This window comes from Dendropsophus ebraccatus, chromosome 7 (genome assembly GCF_027789765.1).
Source record: "Dendropsophus ebraccatus isolate aDenEbr1 chromosome 7, aDenEbr1.pat, whole genome shotgun sequence".
Lineage (NCBI taxonomy): Eukaryota > Metazoa > Chordata > Amphibia > Anura > Hylidae > Dendropsophus > Dendropsophus ebraccatus.
The window spans coordinates 93,413,773-93,436,306 of NC_091460.1; the positions used below are offsets into that span (position 1 = coordinate 93,413,773).

At 44.1% G+C, this 22,534-nt stretch overlaps 1 protein-coding gene across 4 annotated transcripts in view; it reads right to left on the bottom strand.

The window, feature by feature from the left end:
- The window catches only part of MKNK2 (MAPK interacting serine/threonine kinase 2), a 310,400-nt gene that overhangs the window by 108,036 nt on the left and 179,830 nt on the right, over positions 1–22,534 (bottom strand). For 3 of the 4 annotated variants that reach the window (XM_069977913.1, XM_069977914.1, XM_069977912.1), the window contains 3 exons: positions 9,120–9,217; positions 8,253–8,332; positions 8,088–8,161 (listed from right to left, as the gene is read on the bottom strand). In XM_069977913.1, coding sequence (XP_069834014.1) covers positions 8,088–8,161; positions 8,253–8,332; positions 9,120–9,217 — 252 coding nt within the window. Of the gene's footprint in view, positions 1–8,087; positions 8,162–8,252; positions 8,333–9,119; positions 9,218–15,953; positions 16,044–22,534 lie in introns of those variants that run through there. The other variant, XM_069977915.1, reaches the window with a different exon arrangement.

Sequence of the window (22,534 nt, forward strand, 5' to 3'; positions counted from 1 at the left end):
TGGTTCTGTGTTGCTTACTCAGGTCTCCTATTTCTTTAAAGTGATTATTGTCATCTTCGTGATATGGTGTGACATGCTTTTCTGGCTATCCTGATGATGTTCTATCTGTTTGACCTTTTATGATGCTGGTCTTTCAATAAAACTAGATTTACCAAAAAAAAAAATGCCTGTTTGGGAGGGCATATGTAGGACAGACAACACAAGATAAGAATCAGAATTAATGAACATAAATCTGCAATACGGACAAATGGTAAAAAGAGAAATGCAGAAAAGAGGCAAAAGAAGGAAAGAAATTTGGTAGCATATTGAAATCATTTAAAAACACAGAAAAAACTTAAGTTTTTTTGTTTTTAAATGATTTTAATATGTTTGTCTTGCACTTGAAGTTATCATAAATCAATAAAGAATTATTGCATTTATTTGTAAGAATACAGTTGTTTATTTTTGGATGTGCCACCCATGCTTTTATGACATACTTTTTCTTTTTTTCTTGTTACGGTATCCAAGTAAAGCAGCTTGGTCCAGGACCATTATCACACAATGCGATTAGGCACACTACCATTATATTTTGTAAAAGCTTCTGGTTTGGCTGTCCAGGCATGATGGAAATGTAGTATTGCAACAGCTGGAGGGCCGCAGTTTGAAGACGCATGGATTAGAGCTAGGTACTAAAAACTAAGGTACTATTTTTTCCTCTTGTCATGGGAGCTGCCATATTACCTAAGCAATTTTTAACAACATTAATTGACATGCTCTACCGCAAGTCCCATGGAGATAGACCATAGATTGGATCTGTACCCCTAAGACTAATGTGAAACATCACCTGGCTCTGACACTGTCAAAGATGGCACTCTACAGGGAGCTGTTATTGTCTTACACTGGAGCTATCTACTGGTGTCACGGAACAGATTACTCCTCTTATCACTACATACAGAACAGGAACTCCATTTACAAGACCTAGTTGTGAGTCTAAAAACTGCAAGATTTCTAGATAACAATACAGAAAGAAAAAAAAAAAAGGAAGAAATAAAAAAGCACCAAAAAACTCTTTAAGGAAATCTGTCAATAGATTTATGCTGCCTTAAGTGAGGACAGTATAAACTAGTGACAGAAATGCTGAACAGATCGGTGGATTGCTTACATTATTCTGTTTAGCCGTTCTCCTAATATGCAGGAGGATAGGATTTTTGACAAAAAATCTTGTTGGTGCTTTTCTAGTGGTCTTAGTTAACAAGAACAATATGCAGAAAAAAAGCATGCAACTCACCACCCCTGAGAAGGGGAGAAGAATTAATCAGTTAAAGTATTATGTATGGAGCGGAAGGTCCCATCGGTTCCATCTTGCTGGGTTCAGCACTGGAACTCACGTTAGGGCTGGTAGTCCTGTATAAGGAATGCTTGCCAGTTCCCAGTAGAGGGAGAGTAAAAAAATATCGGGATTCTTGTCAGCTCAACAAGACCATGGCATGTGACGTCACCTTTGCACACCTTGCACTGCAATCACCTCCTGCTGACATCCTTCTGGCTTCTCCAATCTGTAACTACTGACTTAAGCCACATGAGCCTTCTGCCAATGTCCCTCTGGCTTCTCCAATCTGTACCTACAGACTTGAGCCACACAAGCTTTCTGCCTTCAATTCATCCTCCCAGCATCTAAGGTAAAAAAGGGGGGGGGGGGGGGGACAAGGAACCTGAGAGCCGGACTTAGACCAAAAAACAATGGATAACTGAGTTCACCCTGGCTCATTAATATCACAGCAGGCTAGGACTAGGGGGACTTAAACCTGCAAGATGTATAGAATCCACTGGGCTCTGCTCCAACCTTCCTTCGGGTACAGGAAACATTTTATTTCTTCAGGTTTCCTGTCCCTGTTCCTGTCCGGAGTCCCTCTCTGTGATGCGGTCATGTCAAAGGGGAAAAACACTTTACTTAAACGTCTGTAAGGTTTAGATGCTCACTTCACCCATGGATAACTTCCCCCCAAATCAGGTCATTTCTCGTGGGCTTCTATTCATACTGTAGAGGCACTACAAACGTACATAGCATCCTGAAAGCCATTCCAGCCATATCTGACCAATAAAAATGTTGCGCCTTCCCTTCTGAGCCAGTCTATGTATAAAAACCACAAATCATGGTCACATACAAAGTATTTTTTGTTCTAGTATTAGTATTCTCTCTATGTCATATTTTTTGTACTTAGAAATTGATTAACATGCTTTGGGGTCCACTTAACGCTATGTTCTTTGATTGATGAATCATTTCCACATGTGTAAGCTGCCATACTCAGAAGGAATTGTTTATTAAAGTTTGCGGCATCCAGGGCCGGCTTTGGGAGGGGGGGGGGGGCAAACTGGGCAATTGCCCAGGCCCCCCCCCCCCCCATCACCCGGGGGCTTAATACAGCAGTTACAGTAAAGTGTTAGGGGCAGGAGCGCACTAGCACCGTCCTGAAGCATCTGGGAGTGAGCCCTGGCTACAGATAATTGCTACTACCATGGCATCACACAGCATCTGCAGGACTCTGTGGTCCCCGTGTGTGCACCCTTAAAGGGGAACTCCAGGTAGAGGTTACAAAAAATGAAACTTCTGCAGAAGCATATTGCGTTACTTACCTATCTATTCCAGTTTTGAAACTACCAAAAATCCATTTGTTTGGGCTGGGGGGGGGGGGTTGTAATGTTTTGTGTTTCTGCACTTCCTGGTTGAGAAGTTGTACACAGTACTACAGGTTCCAGAATGCAATGCTTTCCTTCAGCTGTTTATCACAGTCCCCCACCCTGCCCATTCCCCACCCAAAGCTGTTGCAGAACATCTAGCCTGTGTTCACACATTTCAATTTCATTGTTTTACTGAATTATTTGCAGTACTTTATCATTTCATTGTTGTCCCACCCACACAGCACACTGTATTCTCTACCTGTAACCAAGTTTAAAAATCATTGGCTGATGATTGTGTGTATAAAATAATAAAGCTATTACTTACCTGATCACGTTCCCTGGTCTCCACAGCTTTAGCTAACTCCTGGTCCAATCTCTGAAGTGACAGGCTTCTCAGCCAATCACTGGCTGCGGTGCTGTCACATGATAGTGCCTGAGTGGCTTATCACTTTAGAGACAGGACCAGAAGTGAGAGCTGCAGCGACCAGGGAATCCAACAGACAAGGCATGAGGACACCGGGGAATGTGATGAGGTAGTATATATATTTACTATATACAGCAAGGGCTGCATGGACATCGCTAATTTTAATATATTATATATAATTGCTGGGAGAGCATTCCAATTCATTTTCGGTTCCATTCACACTGCTCACCACCCCAGGTGAGGTCACATGACCTTAGTCTCAGATTTGGGCCTGATTAAGTGAAGGGATGGCGTGCCCCTCGCTAAACCCAGAGCATGGTGAGGAGCGAAGTTTAGGAGCTGTCCCTTCACTAAGGAACTGTTATTAACCCCTAAAGGTCAAAGCCAATTTTCGTTATTGCGCTTTTGCTTTTTCCATTTTATGCTTAAAAGTCCATAGCGCTTGCATTTTTTCACCTAGAGACTTATTTGAGCGCTTATTTTTTGCGAAACAAATTGTACTTTGCAATGACAGGCATTATGTTTCCATAAAATATGCTGCGAAACCATTTGCGCTGTCAATTGGAAAAATAAAAAAACGTTCACCCTATGGTAAAACTGACTTGTTATGCATGTTCCTCAAGTTGTTACGATTACAATGATATGTAACATGTATAACTTTTATATTATGTGATGACTTTTAAAAAATTCAAACCATTGTTAACAAATATATGTTCCTTAAAATCGCTCTATTCCCAGGCTTATAATGCTTTTATCCTTTGGTCTATGGGGCTGTGTCAGGTGTCATTTTTTTGTGCCATGATGTTTACTTTCTATCGGTACCTTGATTGCACATATACGACTTTTTGATCACTTTTTATTACATTTTTTTGATTGATTTGATGCGACCAAAAATGCGCAATTTTGCACTTTGGAATTTTTGGGCGCTGACGCAGTGTCCCGTACGAGATCAGGAATGTGATTAATTAATAGTTCGGGTGATTACGTGCGCGGCGATACCTAATATGTTTATTTATTTATTTATTTATTAATTTATATTTATAAAATGGGAAAAGGGGGGTGATTTGGACTTTTATTAGGGGAGGGGATTTTTTATTAATAAAAACACTTTTTTTTTACATAAACTAGAAGCCCCCCTGGGGGACTTGTATATACACAGCACTGATCTCTCATAGAGATCAATGCTGTGTATATACACAGCAATGATCCATCATATCGGTGATAGATTGCTATGGCCTTCTGCAGGCCACAGCTATCTATTGCCGAGCTGGGATCAGCATCAGTGAGACGCTGAGGCCCGGGCCGGCCAGAAGAAAGGATCTCCCCCCACGATCGCATCGCGGGATGGGGGGGGGGGGATGGAGATTCGTCACACTAGACACCAGAGATGTTGTGCATAAAGCACTTCAATGCAGCTGTCAGGATTGACAGCTGCATTGAAGTGCTTAATTAGCCGGCGCGGCAACAAGACCCGCGCCGGCTAATAGAGGCACTGCCCTGCTGCAGCCGGCAGTGGTGCCGTTCAGAGCGGGGTCCCGGCGGGACCCAGCTCTGAACACCTCCCGCGGCACTATGACATACCAGGTACGTCATGGGTCGCTAAGATGTTAATAGAACAGGACAGGAGAAGGTCATGAAGAGGATGAAGCAGGAACAGAGGTATCTGCCACTTTTGAAACTTTTTTACCTGTCTCTCCGGAATACCCCAAATTGGATTTTGGGAAAAATTTCAATCATATGTCAGTGACTAGGTAAATAAATCTAATTCAATTAACTACCCAGTCCTACTGACAGGTATAGCAGATTATAATGCCTATAGGTAAGAGCCTGCCTGACTTCTGTAGACTGCAGACTAGAGGGTGATTTCTTTTTCTGTCAACCTGTTGGGCCTCATCCACACGTCTTTTTTTCTGTTTGTTAATCAGGATTCTGATATATGGACAGAAAAAGGACCCATTGATTTTCTTAAGACTGTCAACACATCAGTTTTAAAAATGGATCTGTGTGACAGACTTTAATACACTTCAGAAGTGCAGTCTGATTGCAGGCTTCCCACAGATGTGCCACTAACAACCACAGACCGTGCATTAAAGTGACTTTGTATCCACAATCTGACCCCCCCCCAAACCACTTGTCTCTTCAGATAGCTGCTTTTAATCCAAGATCTGTCCTGGAGTCCGTTCAGCAGGGGATGCAGTTTTTGTCATAAAAATAACTTTTAATCCTGCAGCGCTGTGTCTAACAGCCGGGGCTTACATTTGTATATGCATTAAGCTGGCACACCCTCTCTGTCCCTCCTCCCCACCCTCCTCAGCATTAGGAATGCTCCAGGCAGATTGCTCCCTATTCCCCACCTGTTTGTATAATGAACATGGGCTGGATCGTTAAAACACCTGTGCAAAGCTCAAACAGCAGTAAATGTTGAGGAGGGTGGAAAGGAAGGACAGAGAGGGTTTGCCAGCCTAATGCATATACAAATGTAAGCCCTGGCCGTTAGACACAGCGCTGCTGGACTAAAAGTTATTTTTATGACAATAACTGCATCACCTGCCGAACGGACCCCAGGACAGATCTTGGATTAAAAGCAGCTATCTGAAGGTACAAGTGGTTTGGGAGGGGGGGTCAGATTGTGGGTACAGAGTCGCTTTGAGGTTTCGCCCATGGCTGTGTGGATGAGACCTTAGATGCTTCAATAACACTGATGCAGCATGTAAAGGCTTAAAGTGACACTGTCACCGCCTTTTTGCATTCTGACTTCTCTACACAGGTGTAAAAGGTAAATTTAGCAGTTTTCATACCTTAGCACCACTTAGCCCTGCCCACAGTGCCACTATTGGCCCGCCCCTTCGTGACATCATCGGTACATAGGCCCCGCCCCCTCAACGCCCATTGGTATGGGCCAACCTAGAGGGGATAGGGCCTAGACCTTTAGGCCAGCCTGTTCCAATGGTCGGCGAGGAGGTGGGGCCTATGTACCTATGACATCATGGAGGGGCGGGCCAACGGCTTCACGGCAAAAGCACCACTTAGCCGCGCCCACTTAGCACAATCTGCAGTTGATGAAAGATCACTTTTTACTTGAACAAGCACCATGACGTATGATATAAAATACGGTATAAAAACTGCTAAATTTACCCATCACACCTGTGTAGAGAAGTCAGAATGCAAAATGGGGGTGACAGGTAAAAAAAAATTGTTTTTTTCACATGTGGAATTAAGGAGGGGGCAATAAAATTAGTTAAAGGACAACTCCCGCGGGACCCCCCCAAAAAAAAAACACAGACACACACAGACACCATACTCACCATCCCTCCGGTGACGATCGCCAATCCATTCGCCCGCCGTCCGCCTCACCGTCACCGCCGTCCAGCGATGTCTCTGATTTCCGGGTCCTGGGGATGGAAAAGGCTGCCAGTGCGCTTGCGCACCGGCAGCCTTTTCATTGGCTGGAGCGCATCACATGGCTTCCAGCAACCTCAGCCAATCAGGGCTGACGAAGCTGGAAGCCATGTGATGCGCACCAGCCAATGAAAAGGCTGCTGGTGCGCATGTGCACCAGCAGCCTTTTCCGTCCCATTCACTCTCTATGAAGACGCCGAGGAGGAAGAAGACCCGGACCGCCCCCCGGCTCTGACGTCGTCGTCACCAGATGCCGCCCGGGAGAAGAGGACCGTGACGATCGTAATAGGTAATGTATATATTCTTTAACTTCCGGGCGGGGGTCCGAAAGTGGGGGAAGGGGGCCAGACCGGGTATTTAACCACATTACAAAGTTATAGAACTTTGTAATGTGTGTTAAATAAGCTAAAAAAAATTTTGTGGGAGTTGTCCTTTAAATATGTCAGAATATCAGAATATAACAATTTCTTTAAAAAAAATATATTTTGTTATTTTGATAATCAGTTGCGACAAACTGGTCATCATAATCGCGCTGACCTGAAAAATACACAATACACACTAGTTCTCTCAAAGTGAACTCTAAATATAATGCTGTATCACAGATTTCAACTGATCTTGCAAAAATAAAAAAATCTTATGAAGATATGGAGAAAGAAAACAGGAGAATATGAAAAAAAATTGGTCAGGTCGAAAAGCTAACAACTATCAGCCTACTCAAATTTAAGTTTTGCAACATTGCTACGTATATGTTCCAATATGCACCATTGCAAAGAATTGTCACAACATATTCATTAATGTTATTTTTACATTTGCTTAAAGGAGACCTTTCACCCCCCGTGCCGGGGTGACAGGCTCCTGACCCACCGTTACAGCCCCCTATACTCACCTGATCCTGCCGGGTCCCGCTTCCTGATCCGGTCGGGTCACGGAGATATGAGCGCCCGAAGCCCGGCGCACGCGCTCACAGGAGAGTCCGCTGCTCATAGAGAATGAATGGGGAGTCCGATGCTCCGTCATTCTCTATGGGCATCGGACTCTCCTGTGAGCTTGCGCTCCGGGCGCTCATATCTCCGTGACCCGACTGGATCAGGAAGCAGGACCCGGCAGGATCAGGTGAGTATAGGGGGCTGTAACGGGGGGTCGGAAACCTGTCACCCCGACACGGGGGGTGACAGGTCCTCTTTATAACAGACTGCCAGCAGGTTTATGCTCCCTTAAGAGTAACAAACTAGTGACAGAACCTGAACAGAATGATGTGTTACTTACATTGTTCTGTACAGCTGATTCAGATATCTACTTCTGAGCACCAAGGACTTAGCATTGCACACACTAGTCCTTCTCCATTTGTGTATGCTCAGTAGTCCAAGATATTTATGAGTACTAGCTTCCTCTGCCCACAGTAGGGGAAGTGGTGCAGCATGTAGCAGATTGCTCCTGCATATCAGGAGAACAGTTGAACAGAACAAGGTACATAACACACTGGTTTGTTTAGCATTTCTGTCACTAGTTTATGCTGCATTCAGATACAGCAGCAAAAACTTTCAGATTCTGTTTTTGCATAACATGAAATTAATCTTTAACCAACATCTCTATCACATTTACTCACCACCACACATCTTCTCAAATACCAGGTAAAAGTTCTCATCCTCTTCAAAAAACTCTATAAGTTCCAGGACGTTACTGTGACACACAAAAGCAACAACTTTTAATGACACAAAGTAGAGTCCACACATCGTCATCTCACAGTTTCTGCTGCAATGGATACACTCACCTATGGCCCTGACATTGATATAACATTTCTACTTCTCTGAACACTCTACTTCGACTGTGACCAGGTCTTTTCTCGATAATCTGTAGATTGAGAAACAGTGAGTGATGGTTATAGCCACAATTCATGTTATACACAGAAAAAACAAAGTAATCAAGAAAAAAACAAGTGTTCTGCTTTAAAAACTACTAATAAAAAGCTTTTCTTCCCAATCTTGCAGACACCACTAAGTTGTTAGACTGTTAACAGTAGATGTTACACTTAGGGAAGCTGTGTCAGTGACAGCCACTCTGTTACACTGTGCCGCAGCGCCGCTGACATGGACAGTTTTCCCAAGTGTAAAGCCTATTCTAATGCTAATAGGCATAAGGGGAGGCTCAGCATCTGTATGCAATTGTGCTGGAACAAGGGCTTGTGTAGCCCTGCAGTTCTTAATATAATCCATTGATGGCAGCAGTGTTGCCCCTTTCTACTGGCACTCAACATTAAGAAAAACTCTATTTACTTTGTTTAAAGTGTCACTGTCATTTAGAAAAGCTAAAGTTACAGACATATCAAAAGTTTTAATCGATCCCCATCTGAACGTTCAGACCCTGACAATGAATTGGAAGTCTGCAGTCCTCTCTCAGCTGTGTCACATAAGGCAGGCTCAATGAAAGTCTGAGGCCATCTTTTCTCACAGAGAGTGGGGTGCGGTCCGTGCAGTAGTCTCCTGCTCATTCTCGCAATCCCTCAGGGTCTGAGCTTGTTCACTACTCTGTTTTGCGGCCCAATTAGTTGGATACAAATGATGCCTTCATAGCATAGGTGAAGTGCCAAGATAGTTGTCAGACCACTGAAAAATAAGGTTCAAAAATGCAAAGCACTCACCTTCACTGCATACTCTTTATTGGTGATTAAGTTAATGCAACTTCGGACCTTGGCATACGCTCCCTCACCAAGCACCTCATCCTGAAGCTGATACATGTCTATACACAAAAAAAAATTTCATACATTTTAGGCAAAATGCTTTAGTGAAATGAAAGCACGTGATCATTACCACATAAACGACATTCAGACCATAATGATCAGCTTCTATATTCATCTATCAGCACTTTAAAGGAAATGTTCACATTTTAGCTTTTGAAAGTTTTAGAACAAAAACTGTTCCTCTTAATGCCATAATACACATGCATCATAGTTAGGCTAGGTTCACACTGCGTTTTTGCAATCCGTTTTTCTTCAGCCGTTTTGTAAAAAACACATGAAAAAAAAAAACGGATGCAATTGTGTGCATCCGTTTTGATCCGTTTTTCCATTGACTTCCATTATAAAAAAAAAAAACACCTCAACACTACTTTTGTGTCCGTAAAAATTTTTTTTTTATTATTATAATGGAAGTCAATGGAAAAACGGATCAAAATGGATGCACACAAAAGCATTCTTTTTTTCATCTGTTTTTTGCAAAAAATTGATGAAAAAAACGGATTGCAAAAACGCAATGTGAACCTAGCCTAAGTATCTAATCCTCAGCTGAGATGACTCTGAAGAGGGCGGCCGGCACTCAGGACGCTCGGAGGGATTCGGCCCGGCCGTCCGAAGACTACATCGCAGACGAGTCGGCACGTGACAGGTATGTATAGCGCACCACACTTCCGGGGACACGGGTGGGGGTGGTGGGACACGGGGAAGGGGGCCATTCACAGACATAACATACATTACAAAGTTGTATAACTTTGTAATGTGTGTTATTCTGTCAATAATTCTTTACCGCCGCACTACCCCTTTAATGACCAAGCTAATGTTTTAAAATCTGACCTGTCTCACTTTATGCGCTTATAGCTCAGTGATGCTTTAATGTATGCTAAAGATTCTGAGAATGTTTTTTCGTCACATGTGGCACTTTATGTTAGTGGCAAAATTTGGTAACTACTTTGTTTGTTTTTGTGAAAACATCAAAATATCAAGAAAAATTAGCATTTTACGAACTTTGAAATTCTCTGCTTCTAAAAAAAGGAAGTTGTATCACATAAATTAGTTACTAAATCACATTACCAATATGTCTTCTTTATTATGGTATAATTTGGTAAACATATTTTACTTTTTTTAGGGTGTTATGGGGCTTAGAAATTTATTAGCAAATTATCACATTTTCGTAAAAGTTTCCAAAACTGATTTTTTTAGGGACCAGTTCTTTTTTAAATGGATTTAGGAGGCTTGTATACTGGAAACCCTCATTTTGGAAACTACACACCTTAATGAATTAATCTTGGGGTATAATGAGCATTTTGACCCTACAGGGGCTTGAGGAAAGTATTCACAATTAGGTCGTAAAAAAATCGAAAATTTAAATTTTCCAATAATATATACGTTTAGATTAAAGTTTCTCATTTTCAAAAGGAACATGAGAAAAAAAGCACCCCAAAATTAGTAACGCAGGTTCTCCTGAGTACAATGGTAAGCCATATGTGGGTATAAGCCACTGTATGGGCACACAGCAGGGCTCAGAAGGGAAGGAGCGCCGATTCGCTTTTATAATGAAGATTTTGCTGAAGAAGTTTCTAAGCGCCAGGTGCATTTGCAGTGCCCCTATAGTGCCAGCGGAGTAAAATCCCCCCCATAAGTCACACCATTTTCGAAAGAATAACACCCCACAAAAAATTCATCTTGGGGTAGGATGAGCATTTTGACCCCATAGGTATTAGAGGAAAGTATTCAAAATTAGATAGTAACAATTAAAAAAACTGAATTTTTCCAATAATATGTTTGTTTAGTTTGAAATTTCTCCATTTCACAAGGAACAGGAGAAGAAAAGTACCCCAAAATTTGTAACGCAGGCTCTTCTGAATGCAACGGTACCCCATATGTGGGCATAAACCACTGTATGGGCACACAGCAGGGCTCAGAAGGGAAGGAGCGCCAATTAGCATTTTCAGTGCAGATTTTGCTGAAGAAGTTTCTGAGCGCCAGGTGTGTTTGTAGTGCCCCTGTAGTGTCAGCAGAATAGAACCTCCCCATAAGTCACTCCATTTTAGAAAGTAAACCCCTAAAGAATTCATCTTGGGGTGTGGTGAGCATTTTGTACTCACAGGTATTAGAGGAAAGTATTTAAAATTTGTAAAAATTCAAAACTCGAATTTTTCCAATATGTTCATTTAGCTTAAAATTTCTCAATTTCACGAGGAACAGGAGAGAAAATTCACCCCAAAATCTGTACTGAGGTTCTCCTAAGTAAGACTGTACCCCATATGTGGGCATAAACCACTGTTTGGGCACACAGCAGGGCTCAGAAGGGAAGGAGCGCCAATTAGCTTTTTCAGTGTAGATTTTGCTGAAGAAATTTCTGAGCGCCAGGTGCATTTGCAGCGCCCCTATAACGCAAGTAGAGTAGAAAAAACCCACAAGTCACCCCATTTTAGAAAGTAAAACCTTCAAAGAATTCATCTTGGGGTGTGGTGAGCATTTTGACCCCACAGGTATTAGAGGAAAGTATTTAAAGTTGGCCAGTAAAAATGAAAAACCCGAATTTTTCCAATAATATGTTAGTTTAGTTTTAAATTTCTAAATTTCATGAGGAACAGGAAAAAAAAAAATGTACCCCAAAATCTGTAACGCAGGTTCTTCTGAGCACAGAGCAGGGCTAAAAAGGAAGGGAGCGTCAATTTGCTGGAGCAAAACTGCAGCTAGTAATAATTAGAATAGCGCAGTTATTAAGATAAAATTAAAAAAAAATTGAGATTACAGGTAATGTGGGGTGGTTACGGATAAACTGAAGTGCTTATAGGTAATCTGGGATGGGTACATGTAATTTGGGGTGGTAGTGGCAATCTGGAGAGGGTCACTGGCAATTTAGGGTGGTTACAGGCAACATGTGGTGGTTATGTGCAATCTGGGGGTTATGTGTAATCTGGCGTAATTACGGGCAACCTGCTGTGGTTGCGGCAATTTGGGGATGTTACAGGCAATGTGGGGAGGTTAGTGGCAATGTGGGGAGGTTACGGACAATCTGGGGTGGTCACGGTTAAACTGAAGTGCTTATAGGTAATGTGGGGTGGGTACCTGTAATGTGGGGTGGGTACCTGTAATGTGGGGTGGGTACAGCAATCTGGCGTGGTTACGGGCAATCTGGAGGGGGTCATTGGCTACGTGCGGTGGTCAGAGGCAAAGTGTGGTGGTTACGGGCAATCTGGGGGGATTACATGTAATCTGGTGTGATTATGGGCAACCTGAGGTGGTTATGGGCAACCTGGGGGGGTTACAGACAATCTGGGATTGTTACGGATAAACTGAAGTGCTTATAGGTAATCTAGGGTGGGTACATGTAATTTGGGGTGGTTATGGGCAATCTGGGGTGATTACAGACAATCTGGAGGGGGTCACTGGCAATTTGGGGTGGTTATGGGTAACATGCGGTGGTTATAGGCAATGTGCGGTGGTTACGTGTAATCTGACGTGGTTATGGGCAACCTGCGGTGGTTAGGGGTAATCTGGGGGGGTTAGGGGTAATCTGGGAGTAAACTGCAATTACTACTATAATAAAAAGTGTGTTTTATTTTTTGTATGTTTTTCACTTTTTGTAATTTTACACATTCATTTTTACTATATTACTATGATATTTTCTATCACAGTTATCATAGTTCAGTGACAGTATCACTTTAAATTTTTTAGAGTTGACTGCTTCTGAAGCGCATCGCTCCGTGTAGTAGGACCCTTAGTCCAGTTTTTCTTAACCGTTTCAAGTTAAAACCTCCCATTTGATGAGATGCTCCAGCCAAATACCCCAACTGATGTGATTGATGAGAAACATTGCCTTAAAGGGAATGTGTCACAAAGTTAAAAAAAAACATGAAAGTCTTAAAATTGAATGTGTTATTTTTTTGCTAATTTATATGTGCATTTTTTTATTTTTTACATGTAAGGAAATATGAAAAATTAACTATCTAATTTTCCATATTTCCCAGTGATGGCCACCAGGGGGAGCTCCAGGAGGAAAACTGCTGGTAAAAGTAACCTGATATACGGCTGTGCTGAAAAAAGAGGCTGTCTCTGCTCATTTGCTCTGACATCATCACCTCCCTCCTCTTTTCACAGGAGAACAAAGAGGGGGAAGGTGATATGTGTACTGCTGGGCAGCACCATTTTGTTGTTGTCTGCACAGAAGTACAAGTGTGTCCCTAGCTTTTCATAATACACCTCAGCTGCTGCAGAACCTCATAATACACCTCTGCTCAACCTGCTGCAGAACCAAATACAGTTCGCCTGCCCACACTCACCTTCCTCACTGCTCATAATACAGGAGAGTACAGGGTATTGCTCTCTGGTGTCAGCAGTGTCACACATTACACAGGTAGGGAAGATATATATGTATATATACACAGTGGTGCCTTGGATTACGAGCATAATTCGTTCCGGGACGGCGCTTGTAATCCAAATCCACTATTAAACCAAAGCAAATTTTCCCATAAGAAATCATAGAAATTCAGACAATTCAGACACCCCAAAAATAGTGATTTATTATTCTGAATAACATGTAAAACAGATGAAACAAACATTCAGAAACAGCAGCTGGATATGTGATATTATAAGTTACTGTACAGTAATAGAGAGGATGGGAAACACAATGGCTGACAGAGACTGCAGGGAGCATGAAGGAATGAGCAGGACAGATGTGGGCACATACATGCAGCACTCTCTGTCCGGGGAGAGAGGGGTTACAGCTATGGAGAGATTACCTCCACAGTCCTGTCCCCTGATGTAAGCCCCAGCCTGAAGTGGATCTGCTATGATTTGGAAGGTGATGGAGACTTCCTGAGTCAGAGTACAGGGCTGTAGACCCCGCTATGCAGACCATGTCCCTCCTCCACCCGCCCTCCCACCCAATACAGGGAGCTCTTACACCAAAGCAATGCTCTTACACCAAGTCACTATTAGTCCACTACTAACTAATCTACTCTTAATCCAAGTTACTCTTATACCAAAGTATCACTATATATATATCTATATATATATATATATATATATATATATATATATATATATATATATATATACACACATACATACACACAAGAGTATAGGCTATTGCTCTCTGGTGTCAGCAGTGTCACACATTACACAGGTAGGATATATATATATATATATATATATATATATATATATATATATATATATATATATATACACACACACACACACACACACACACACACACACACACACATACATACATACATACATACAGGAGAGTACAGGCTATTGCTCTCTGGTGTCAGCCGTGTCACACATTACACAGGTCGGAGCGGTATACCCTATTTTCCGGCGTTAAGGCGATTGGGCATATAAAACGACCCCTGACTTTTAAGCAGATTGTCAGGGGTTCGCCTTATATGACGGAAAATGTTAACCCCTGCCTGACCGCAGCCCTGCAGGGGTTAACTGCAGCTAAATTGAAAAACAAAACATTTAACTCACCTAGGGCCCGTTCCCGGCACAGGCAGTGTGACGTACACTACCTGCACCGGAGACTGAGATAGTCGAACCTCTCCCCGGCAGCCGAGCGTCATCGAGACGCTCAGCCGCCGGGAGAGCTTTGGAAGAATGAGAGAGGCTTCGGGAACTTCCGATGCCTCTCTAATTCTCCCGAAGCTCTTCCGGCAGCTGAGCGTCTCCGAGCCTCTAGTGTACGTCACACTGCCTGCGCCGGGAACAGTACCGGAGGCAAAGAACGGGCCCTAGGAGAGTCAATTTATTTTTTTTTATTTTTTTTTTTATAGTGGTCGCCCCATACAGTGGGGATGGGGCAATTTTTGAGCCCCACACCGTATGGGGCGACCATACGCCGGAAAATACTGTGTGTGTGTTTGTGTGTATATATATATGTACAGGCTATTATATACAGCCAGGACAGTGGGGGTTATATACAGCCAGGACAGGGGGTGTTATATACAACCAGGACAGGGGGGGGGGTAGTATATACAGCCAGGACAGGGGGGGGGGTAGTATATACAGCCAGGACAGGGGGGGGGTAGTATATACAGCCAGGACAGGGGGGGTATATACAGCCAGGACAGGGGGAGGGGTATATACAGCCAGGACAGGGGGGGGGTATATACAGCCAGGACAGGGGGGGGTGGTATATACAGCCAGGACGGGGGGGGGGGGGTATATACAGCCAGGACAGGTGGGGGGGTATATACAGCCAGGACAGGGGGGGGTATATACAGCCAGGACAGGGGGGGGGTATATACAGCCAGGACAGGGGGGGGGGTATATACAGCCAGGACAGGGGGGGGGGGGGGGGGGTATATACGGCCAGGACAGGGGGGGGGGGGTATATACGGCCAGGACAGGGGGGGGGTATATACGGCCAGGACAGGGGGGGGTATATACAGCCAGGACAGGGGGGGGGGGGGTATATAAAGCCAGGACAGGGGGGGGGGGTATATACAGCCAGGACAGGGGGGGGGGGTATATACAGCCAGGACAGGACAGGGGTATATACAGCCAGGACAGGGGGGGGGGTATATACAGCCAGGACAGGACAGGGGTATATACAGCCAGGACAGGGGGGGGGGTATATACAGCCAGGACAGGGAGGGGTATATACAGCCAGGACAGGGGGTTATATACAACCAGGACCTGTGTGTGTGTGTTTATTTCACCTTCTGACCTGACAGACAACACTGCAGCTCTGGTCACAGATCTCAGGCAGGAGCTTTTGCTTACCAGGCTGCACAGAGCTCCGTAGCAACACTCCCGTCCCTGCCGGTCTCTCCCATCCCCCAAGCTGATCCATGTGAGAAGAGGAGGCCGGCTCCAGAGAGGAAGGAGACTCTCTGCCCGGCTACTGACACACAGGTTAGGTTAGGCAGAGCAGCAGCAGGGACCCGGGGCAGGGGGCACCTATGATAAGAGGCTCCAGCACTCCTTACACTGTGAGGGGGAGCCCGTCCATCACTCTCCCCTTCTGCCTGCTCCCGCTGTCTGGCTGCACATAACGATCACCGGCACTGATGTCCCCCTCCCCTGCACTTCAGGACGGCCGGCCGCACACACAGGACTTTCTGTAAGTAGTGGACTTCTGTAACATGGCGCCCCCTCCCTCCCACAACTGTGTACTGCGCATGTCAGTACACAGCTTCTGAAACACAATGTAAGTGAACGGGACGGACTCCGTCCGTTCACTTCAATGTTATGTGTGTGCCGTACAGCATCTGTGTAAGTGTCGTGAAATGACGTCATACACAGATGCTGTTCAATATGGCAGCCCCCTGTGCAAGCATCACAGTGTTTTAAAACACTGATGACAGATGTAAATAAAAAAACTAAAATAACTAAACCACTTAACTTTTATAATTACATTTTGTTAATAAATAAAAAAAAAAGTGACACTGTCCCTTTAATAAGGTCGAGATTACACTTCCACCATAGGCTCTGAATAAAGTTTTTGTCAGCAATTGATTCCAGGATCAGATTCCCCCATAACAATATGACTGACCTGTATTAATAATGCTGTAGTAATGGCAATTATGAGTAATTGTTAGTAATGACAGTAATGAGTAATACCTGTAGTAGTAATAATAATGAAGTAATGACAAATAATTGCTCCCCCTATAGTCCGTAATAATGCCCCCTTCCCAATAATACCAGCCTATGGGGCTAGTAATAATGTCCACCCTGTAGCTAGCTGCAATGCTTCCTGTAGCCAGATATACTCCCTTTAGACAGAAAGGCCCCATGTAGTTAGGTATGCCTCCAGTAGCTAGGTATGGTTCTTGCAGCCAGGTATGCCCCTTGCAGCCAGGTATGACACATGCAACTAAGTATGCATACTGCAGTCAGATGTGCCTCTTATTGCCAGGTATTTCCCTGCAAATCACATATGCCCCATGTAGACAGATATGCTCCCTCCTGCAGCCAGATATGTTCCTCGCCAGGTATGCCCCTAAAGTCAAATATGCCCTCAGCAACAGGAGCCCCCTTTAGCCAGATACAAGTCTATTAGCCGCCATCTACCTCCCCCTTGTAGCCAAATACATGTCCCCTTGCATCCATATACCTCCCACTCCCCTTTTAGCCAGATACATGTCCCTCTTTGCAGCAAGTTTATTCCCCCCCACTCTATAAGGGCAGAAACACCCTGGACCTGGTCTATTCTAGACTTTCTGTTCTAGAGTTTCTGTTTCTAGAGTTTCTGTTCATACAAACACTGCTATCTCTAACATTATTTCTTCTATTCCCTATCGTCCCATTGGCATCACAACATATGGGGTATTATCGCTCCTGCGAGCCCCTGGGACGAAGGAATATTTTAATGAAATAATAAAAGTAAACTTTTATTCCCCTCCTCCAGGAAGTATAAATAAGCCCTACCTCCCCACACACCTCAGTCTTTTGTTTCTTTGTTTCTGTTGCAGCCCTATGGGACCCTGTCCCTCCTCCTTATGTAGCAGATGGGTGCCTGAGTTGGACGCTGAATCTTTTTCAGGCCAGTATTCTGAGGCATTACCTTGTGCCTCAGGTTCTTGCAGGACATGGAGCGCTGTTCCACGTCCATTTAGCTATAAAGAGTGCATCCCGGCTCGGCCGGGAGGTGGAACACAGATGCGTTCCACTAGGCTTGACGACACTTCCGGTCGCGGCCCTTTGGGCGGATGTGACGCGCTGTGGAACGCAGTTTGCGTTCCACAGAGTTCTTCTGTGTTTTCGGCGGGGTGTTTAGGCACACGCTTGCCTCCAGCAGTATAAAGTGTCTGCTGTGGTGCCAGCATGTAGGTCTCCCATCTGGTGAGATCTTTGATTGCTGCCTGCTGTTTAAGCTGTGGAATCCTGCAAAGCATTAGTTTAGCTAAGCTGAAAATCCTGTATTGTGCACAGACCTGTTTGAGCATTACTAAAGTAAGTGGAACTCTGCTGCCATCTAGTGGCAGAATTAACATACTGTATTCCTATAGACTAGGTCTATTTGGATTAATGGAAAATTTTATTTCAATGTCTGAAATGGATACTAGCCCTGCTAGCAAAAAGTCTACAAAGAGGAAACACTTCACCTGCACTGAGACTCCTCTTCCAGATATGAATATCGTACGTGGAGCTTCTGAATCAGATAACTGAATTTTCCTTTTTTTTTTACATATTTATGTGTAAATATGTGTTACAGTGTGATGCGTTTCATGTCGCCCTAAACCCAACGAGGAGCCTGACGTACAGAACGTAGTGATTTGGGTGAAGGACTATGTCCAAAAAACCCTTGCTGAAAAGGAAAGCCGCCATATTAGCAAGAAAAAGTGTAAACGGAGTATTTCTCCTTCTACTTCTCAGCCTGTAAGTAGAGTTCTTATAGTCGAGAATGCACTATAAGTCAGTGGATGATGTATTATTATTCATATTAAACCCTAGGGGTCGGAATTGAAGATAGTCGGTGGAAGAAAGTCTTCATCATCCTCCTCTGAGTCATCTTCCACCTCGGAAGATGAAAAAGAGTTATTTAAGGGATATTTCACTCAGGACAGGATTTACAAACTCCGTAAAGCGGTACAAGCGGAGATTCATCCGGAGGACTTAGAAGAGGGTACTTCCTCTGCAAAAAAAGCCTAGGGCTTTTTATGTTGGAGAGACTTCCATGGAAATGTTGCATACAGAATGGAAGAAACCGGAGAAGGCTCCGGTGTTTAGTAAGAGGTTCAAGACCTTATATGTTCTTAATGAAGAACAATGTAAGGATTGGATAGAACCTCCTAAAGTGGACACGGCCATAGTCAAGTTGTCCAAGCGCACGGTTTTACCTGCTGAGGATGGGTCAAACCTTAAGGACCCTATGGACAGGAGAGTCGAGGTTGCCCTTAAAAGAGCATATACTGCGGGCGCTGCCCAGGGGGCAGTTTCGATCTCCTCATTCGAGGTTTCCGAAGATGGCTGGCCAAAGTCCAGGAAAATCTGGAATCTGGAGTGAGCAGGGACAAGGTCCTTCGCTCCTTTAAGAAGGTGAATATGGCAATTGATTTCCTTTGTGATGCAGCATCCCAGGGAATTAGATTGGCGTCCAAAACTATGGCCCTTTCCACCGCTGGTAGAAGGGCTTTGTGGCTGAAGCCTTGGTTTGGGGACGCAAACTCAAAATTTCAGTTATGCAATATGGAGTTCCAACCTGGGAGGCTGTTCGGACTGGAATTAGACAAATTAATGGAAGAATTATCTGACAAAAAAGGAAAATCCTTGCCACTTTCACATAAGTCACATGAGCCCTTTCGGAGGGCCAGATCACCTCAGCGCGGTAGAGGCAGATACCAATATAGAGGGAAAGGAAGAGGTTATAATAGAAGAACATCCGGCAAGCAGAATAAGGATACAAAAAAAACTGACTTTTGACGCCAGACGTATCCCAGTGGGGGGGAGACTAAGTCTGTTTCTTCCAGCCTGGGAAAATCTAATAAAAGATCTCTGGATTGTAAATATTATTCGCCAGGGTTATGCGCTTCATTTTTCTCTTCTTCCTCCTCCAAGGTTTCTTCTATCAAGAGGTTTAAAACCAGAAAAGCAAATCATTCTAGAAAGGGAAATTCTTCACCTTCTATCCATAGAGGCACTGGAGGATGTTCCTCTGGCAGAAATTGGACTGGGAGTGTACTCTCCAGTATTTCTCGTGCCCAAGCAGTCAGGAAAGTGGAGACTTATTATAGATCTGCGATATCTAAACAGATTTATAATAAAGACAAAGTTTCGCATGGAGAACATAAGATCGGTAAGGTCTGTCCTTCAAGAGAAGGATTTCATGGCATCCATAGATTTGAAGGATGCATATCTCCATGTTCCGATCCCACAAGGTCACAGAAAATACCTAAGGATCGCTATACACCTCCAAGGGAGAGTAAGACACTTACAATTCAAGGTCCTCCCGTTCGGAGTAACCTCTGCTCCCTTTATCTTCACGAAGATAGTGTCTTCCATGATGGTGTTATTCCGTTTACAGGGAATAAAAATCATCCCGTACCTGGACGACTGGTTGATTATGGCTCAGACTCAAGAGTCTTCTGAGTTTGCAGTTGAATTATGTCCAGGACATACTTCAACAGCTGGGATGGCTCATCAACCACGAGAAGTCGGACCTGGTTCCTTCCAGGACCAAGGTTTTTCTAGGGTTTCTCATAGACTCCACCCAAATGAAACTGTTTCTGTCGTCCCCCAGAGTGGAACGTATCTAGGCAGGAGCACAATTCCTTATTCCTCTTCGACAGGACACAATAAGAACTTTGATGAGATTCCTGGGCCTTCTTAACTCAATAGCAGAAGCCGTTCCATGGGCACTCTGGCACATGAGATTCCTCCAGACGGAAGTTTTGGCAGCCTGGAATCGGAGATTAGAAGATCTACATGCGACACATGTCCTGTCCACACAAACAAGACAGTCCCTAATGTGGTGGAGACAAGTAAATCATGGAACATCAATCTCAGAACCGCAATGGGTGACCATTACGACAGACGCCTCAGGTACAGGATGGGGGGCTCACCTTTTAGACAATACAGTGTCAGAAGTTTGGAGTCCACAAGAATCTCTCCTTCCTACAAATCTCCGAGAGCTCAGAGCAATATATCTAGCTATATCTAGCTACATTTCACCCCTGTTGTAATCCACAGAGCGGTGAGAATCAGGACAGACAATATAGCATGTGTAGCCTACCTGAACAAGCAGGGAGGTACCAGATCTCCTTTACTTCTCAAGGAGGTCGAGAAAATATTCAGATGGGCAGAAACCAGGGTTTCCAGGTTATCTGCAATTCATATCAGAGATATACACAACACTTTGGCGGATCGATTGAGTCGAGGTCTTACAGTCCCGGGAGAATGGTCACTCTCAATGAGAGTGTTCACTCAGATAACACACAGGCGGGGACTTCCTCAAATAGATCTCATGGCGTCAGCAAGCAATGCCAAACTGAAGCAGTTTTGCTCCCTGTATACGTAGGACAACCCGACGGTGGTGGACGCTATGACCATTCAGTGGAATTTTCAACTAGCTTACATTTTTCCACCAATCGCCATGATTCCCAGAGTTCTGACGAAGATCCGGATGGATCAATCTTCAGTAATCATGATAACGCCATTCTGGCCCAAGAGGTCATGGTTTGCCCTGCTTATGAATATGAGCAGGGGGAACCTTTGGAAGCTTCCTCAGGATGTGGATCTAATATCCCAGGCCCAACATCTTTGCAGGGACTTAGCCAGTCTCAGCCTGACAGCTTGGAGACTGGAAGGCCCAAATTAGAATCTGGACTGTCAGAGAAAGTATTACAAACTCTTTCCCATGCACGCAGTTTTGCCACAAATAAATCATATTTGAGAATATGGAAGATTTTTCAGGCTTGGGGTTCCTCCAAATTAATCCATCTTAACAGTCTACTCCACAGATCCTGGATTTTCTTCAGGAAGGGTTTGATAGAGGTCTCAAACCTGGAATAGGTGCAGATAGCTGCCCTTTCGGCTCACCTGAATTGGCGCCTTTTTCAGATTATAGAAATCAAGAATTTTGTTAAAGCAGTAACCAGGTTGAGACCCAACTTGGTTACACAAGTAGATACTTGGGACCTGTCTTTGGTGTTGAGACGCCTATGCCTCCCTCCGTTTCAACCTCTGGAAGAAACAGATTACAAATACCGTTCTTTGAAGGTTGCTTTTTTGTTATCAATTACATCTGCCAAGAAGGTGGGAAAGCTTCAGGCATTGGGATCCTCCCGCCCTTATGTCATTTTTTCACAAGATAGGGTCATTTTACGGTTTCCTCCAGGGTTCCTTCCAAAAGTGGCAACCTTTGCTAACATTAATCAGCCTATCATAATACCTGTTTTTTCTCCTGCCGGAGCAGACCAGGGAACAAATTGGATCTTTCCCGCCTGGACGTGTCAAGATCTATCAGAATTTATCTGAACAGAGTGGCCTCCTTCCGCAAGCAGGAAAACTTTTTTGTTCTCTTCTCAGGTCAGAACTTGGGGAAGGCGGCTTCCAAACCAACCATATGCCGATGGATCTGCGATACCATCGCTGTATGTTATTCTTCTGCCGACCTAACTCCTCCGGAGTTCACTAAGGCCAATTCGACTAGGGCCGTAGCTTCCAGTTGGGCCGAGCGTGCCTCTGTACCATTAGAGGACATATGCCAGGCGGCAACCTGGTCATCTCTTTCAACCTTTGTAAAGCATTACAGATTGGAATCTATACTGTCAACCAGAACAGCTTTTGCAAGATCTGTGCTATCTGCAGCTGTAATTGAAAACCCACCCAATGAGGAGCATTCGTGCTAATTCCCCATATGT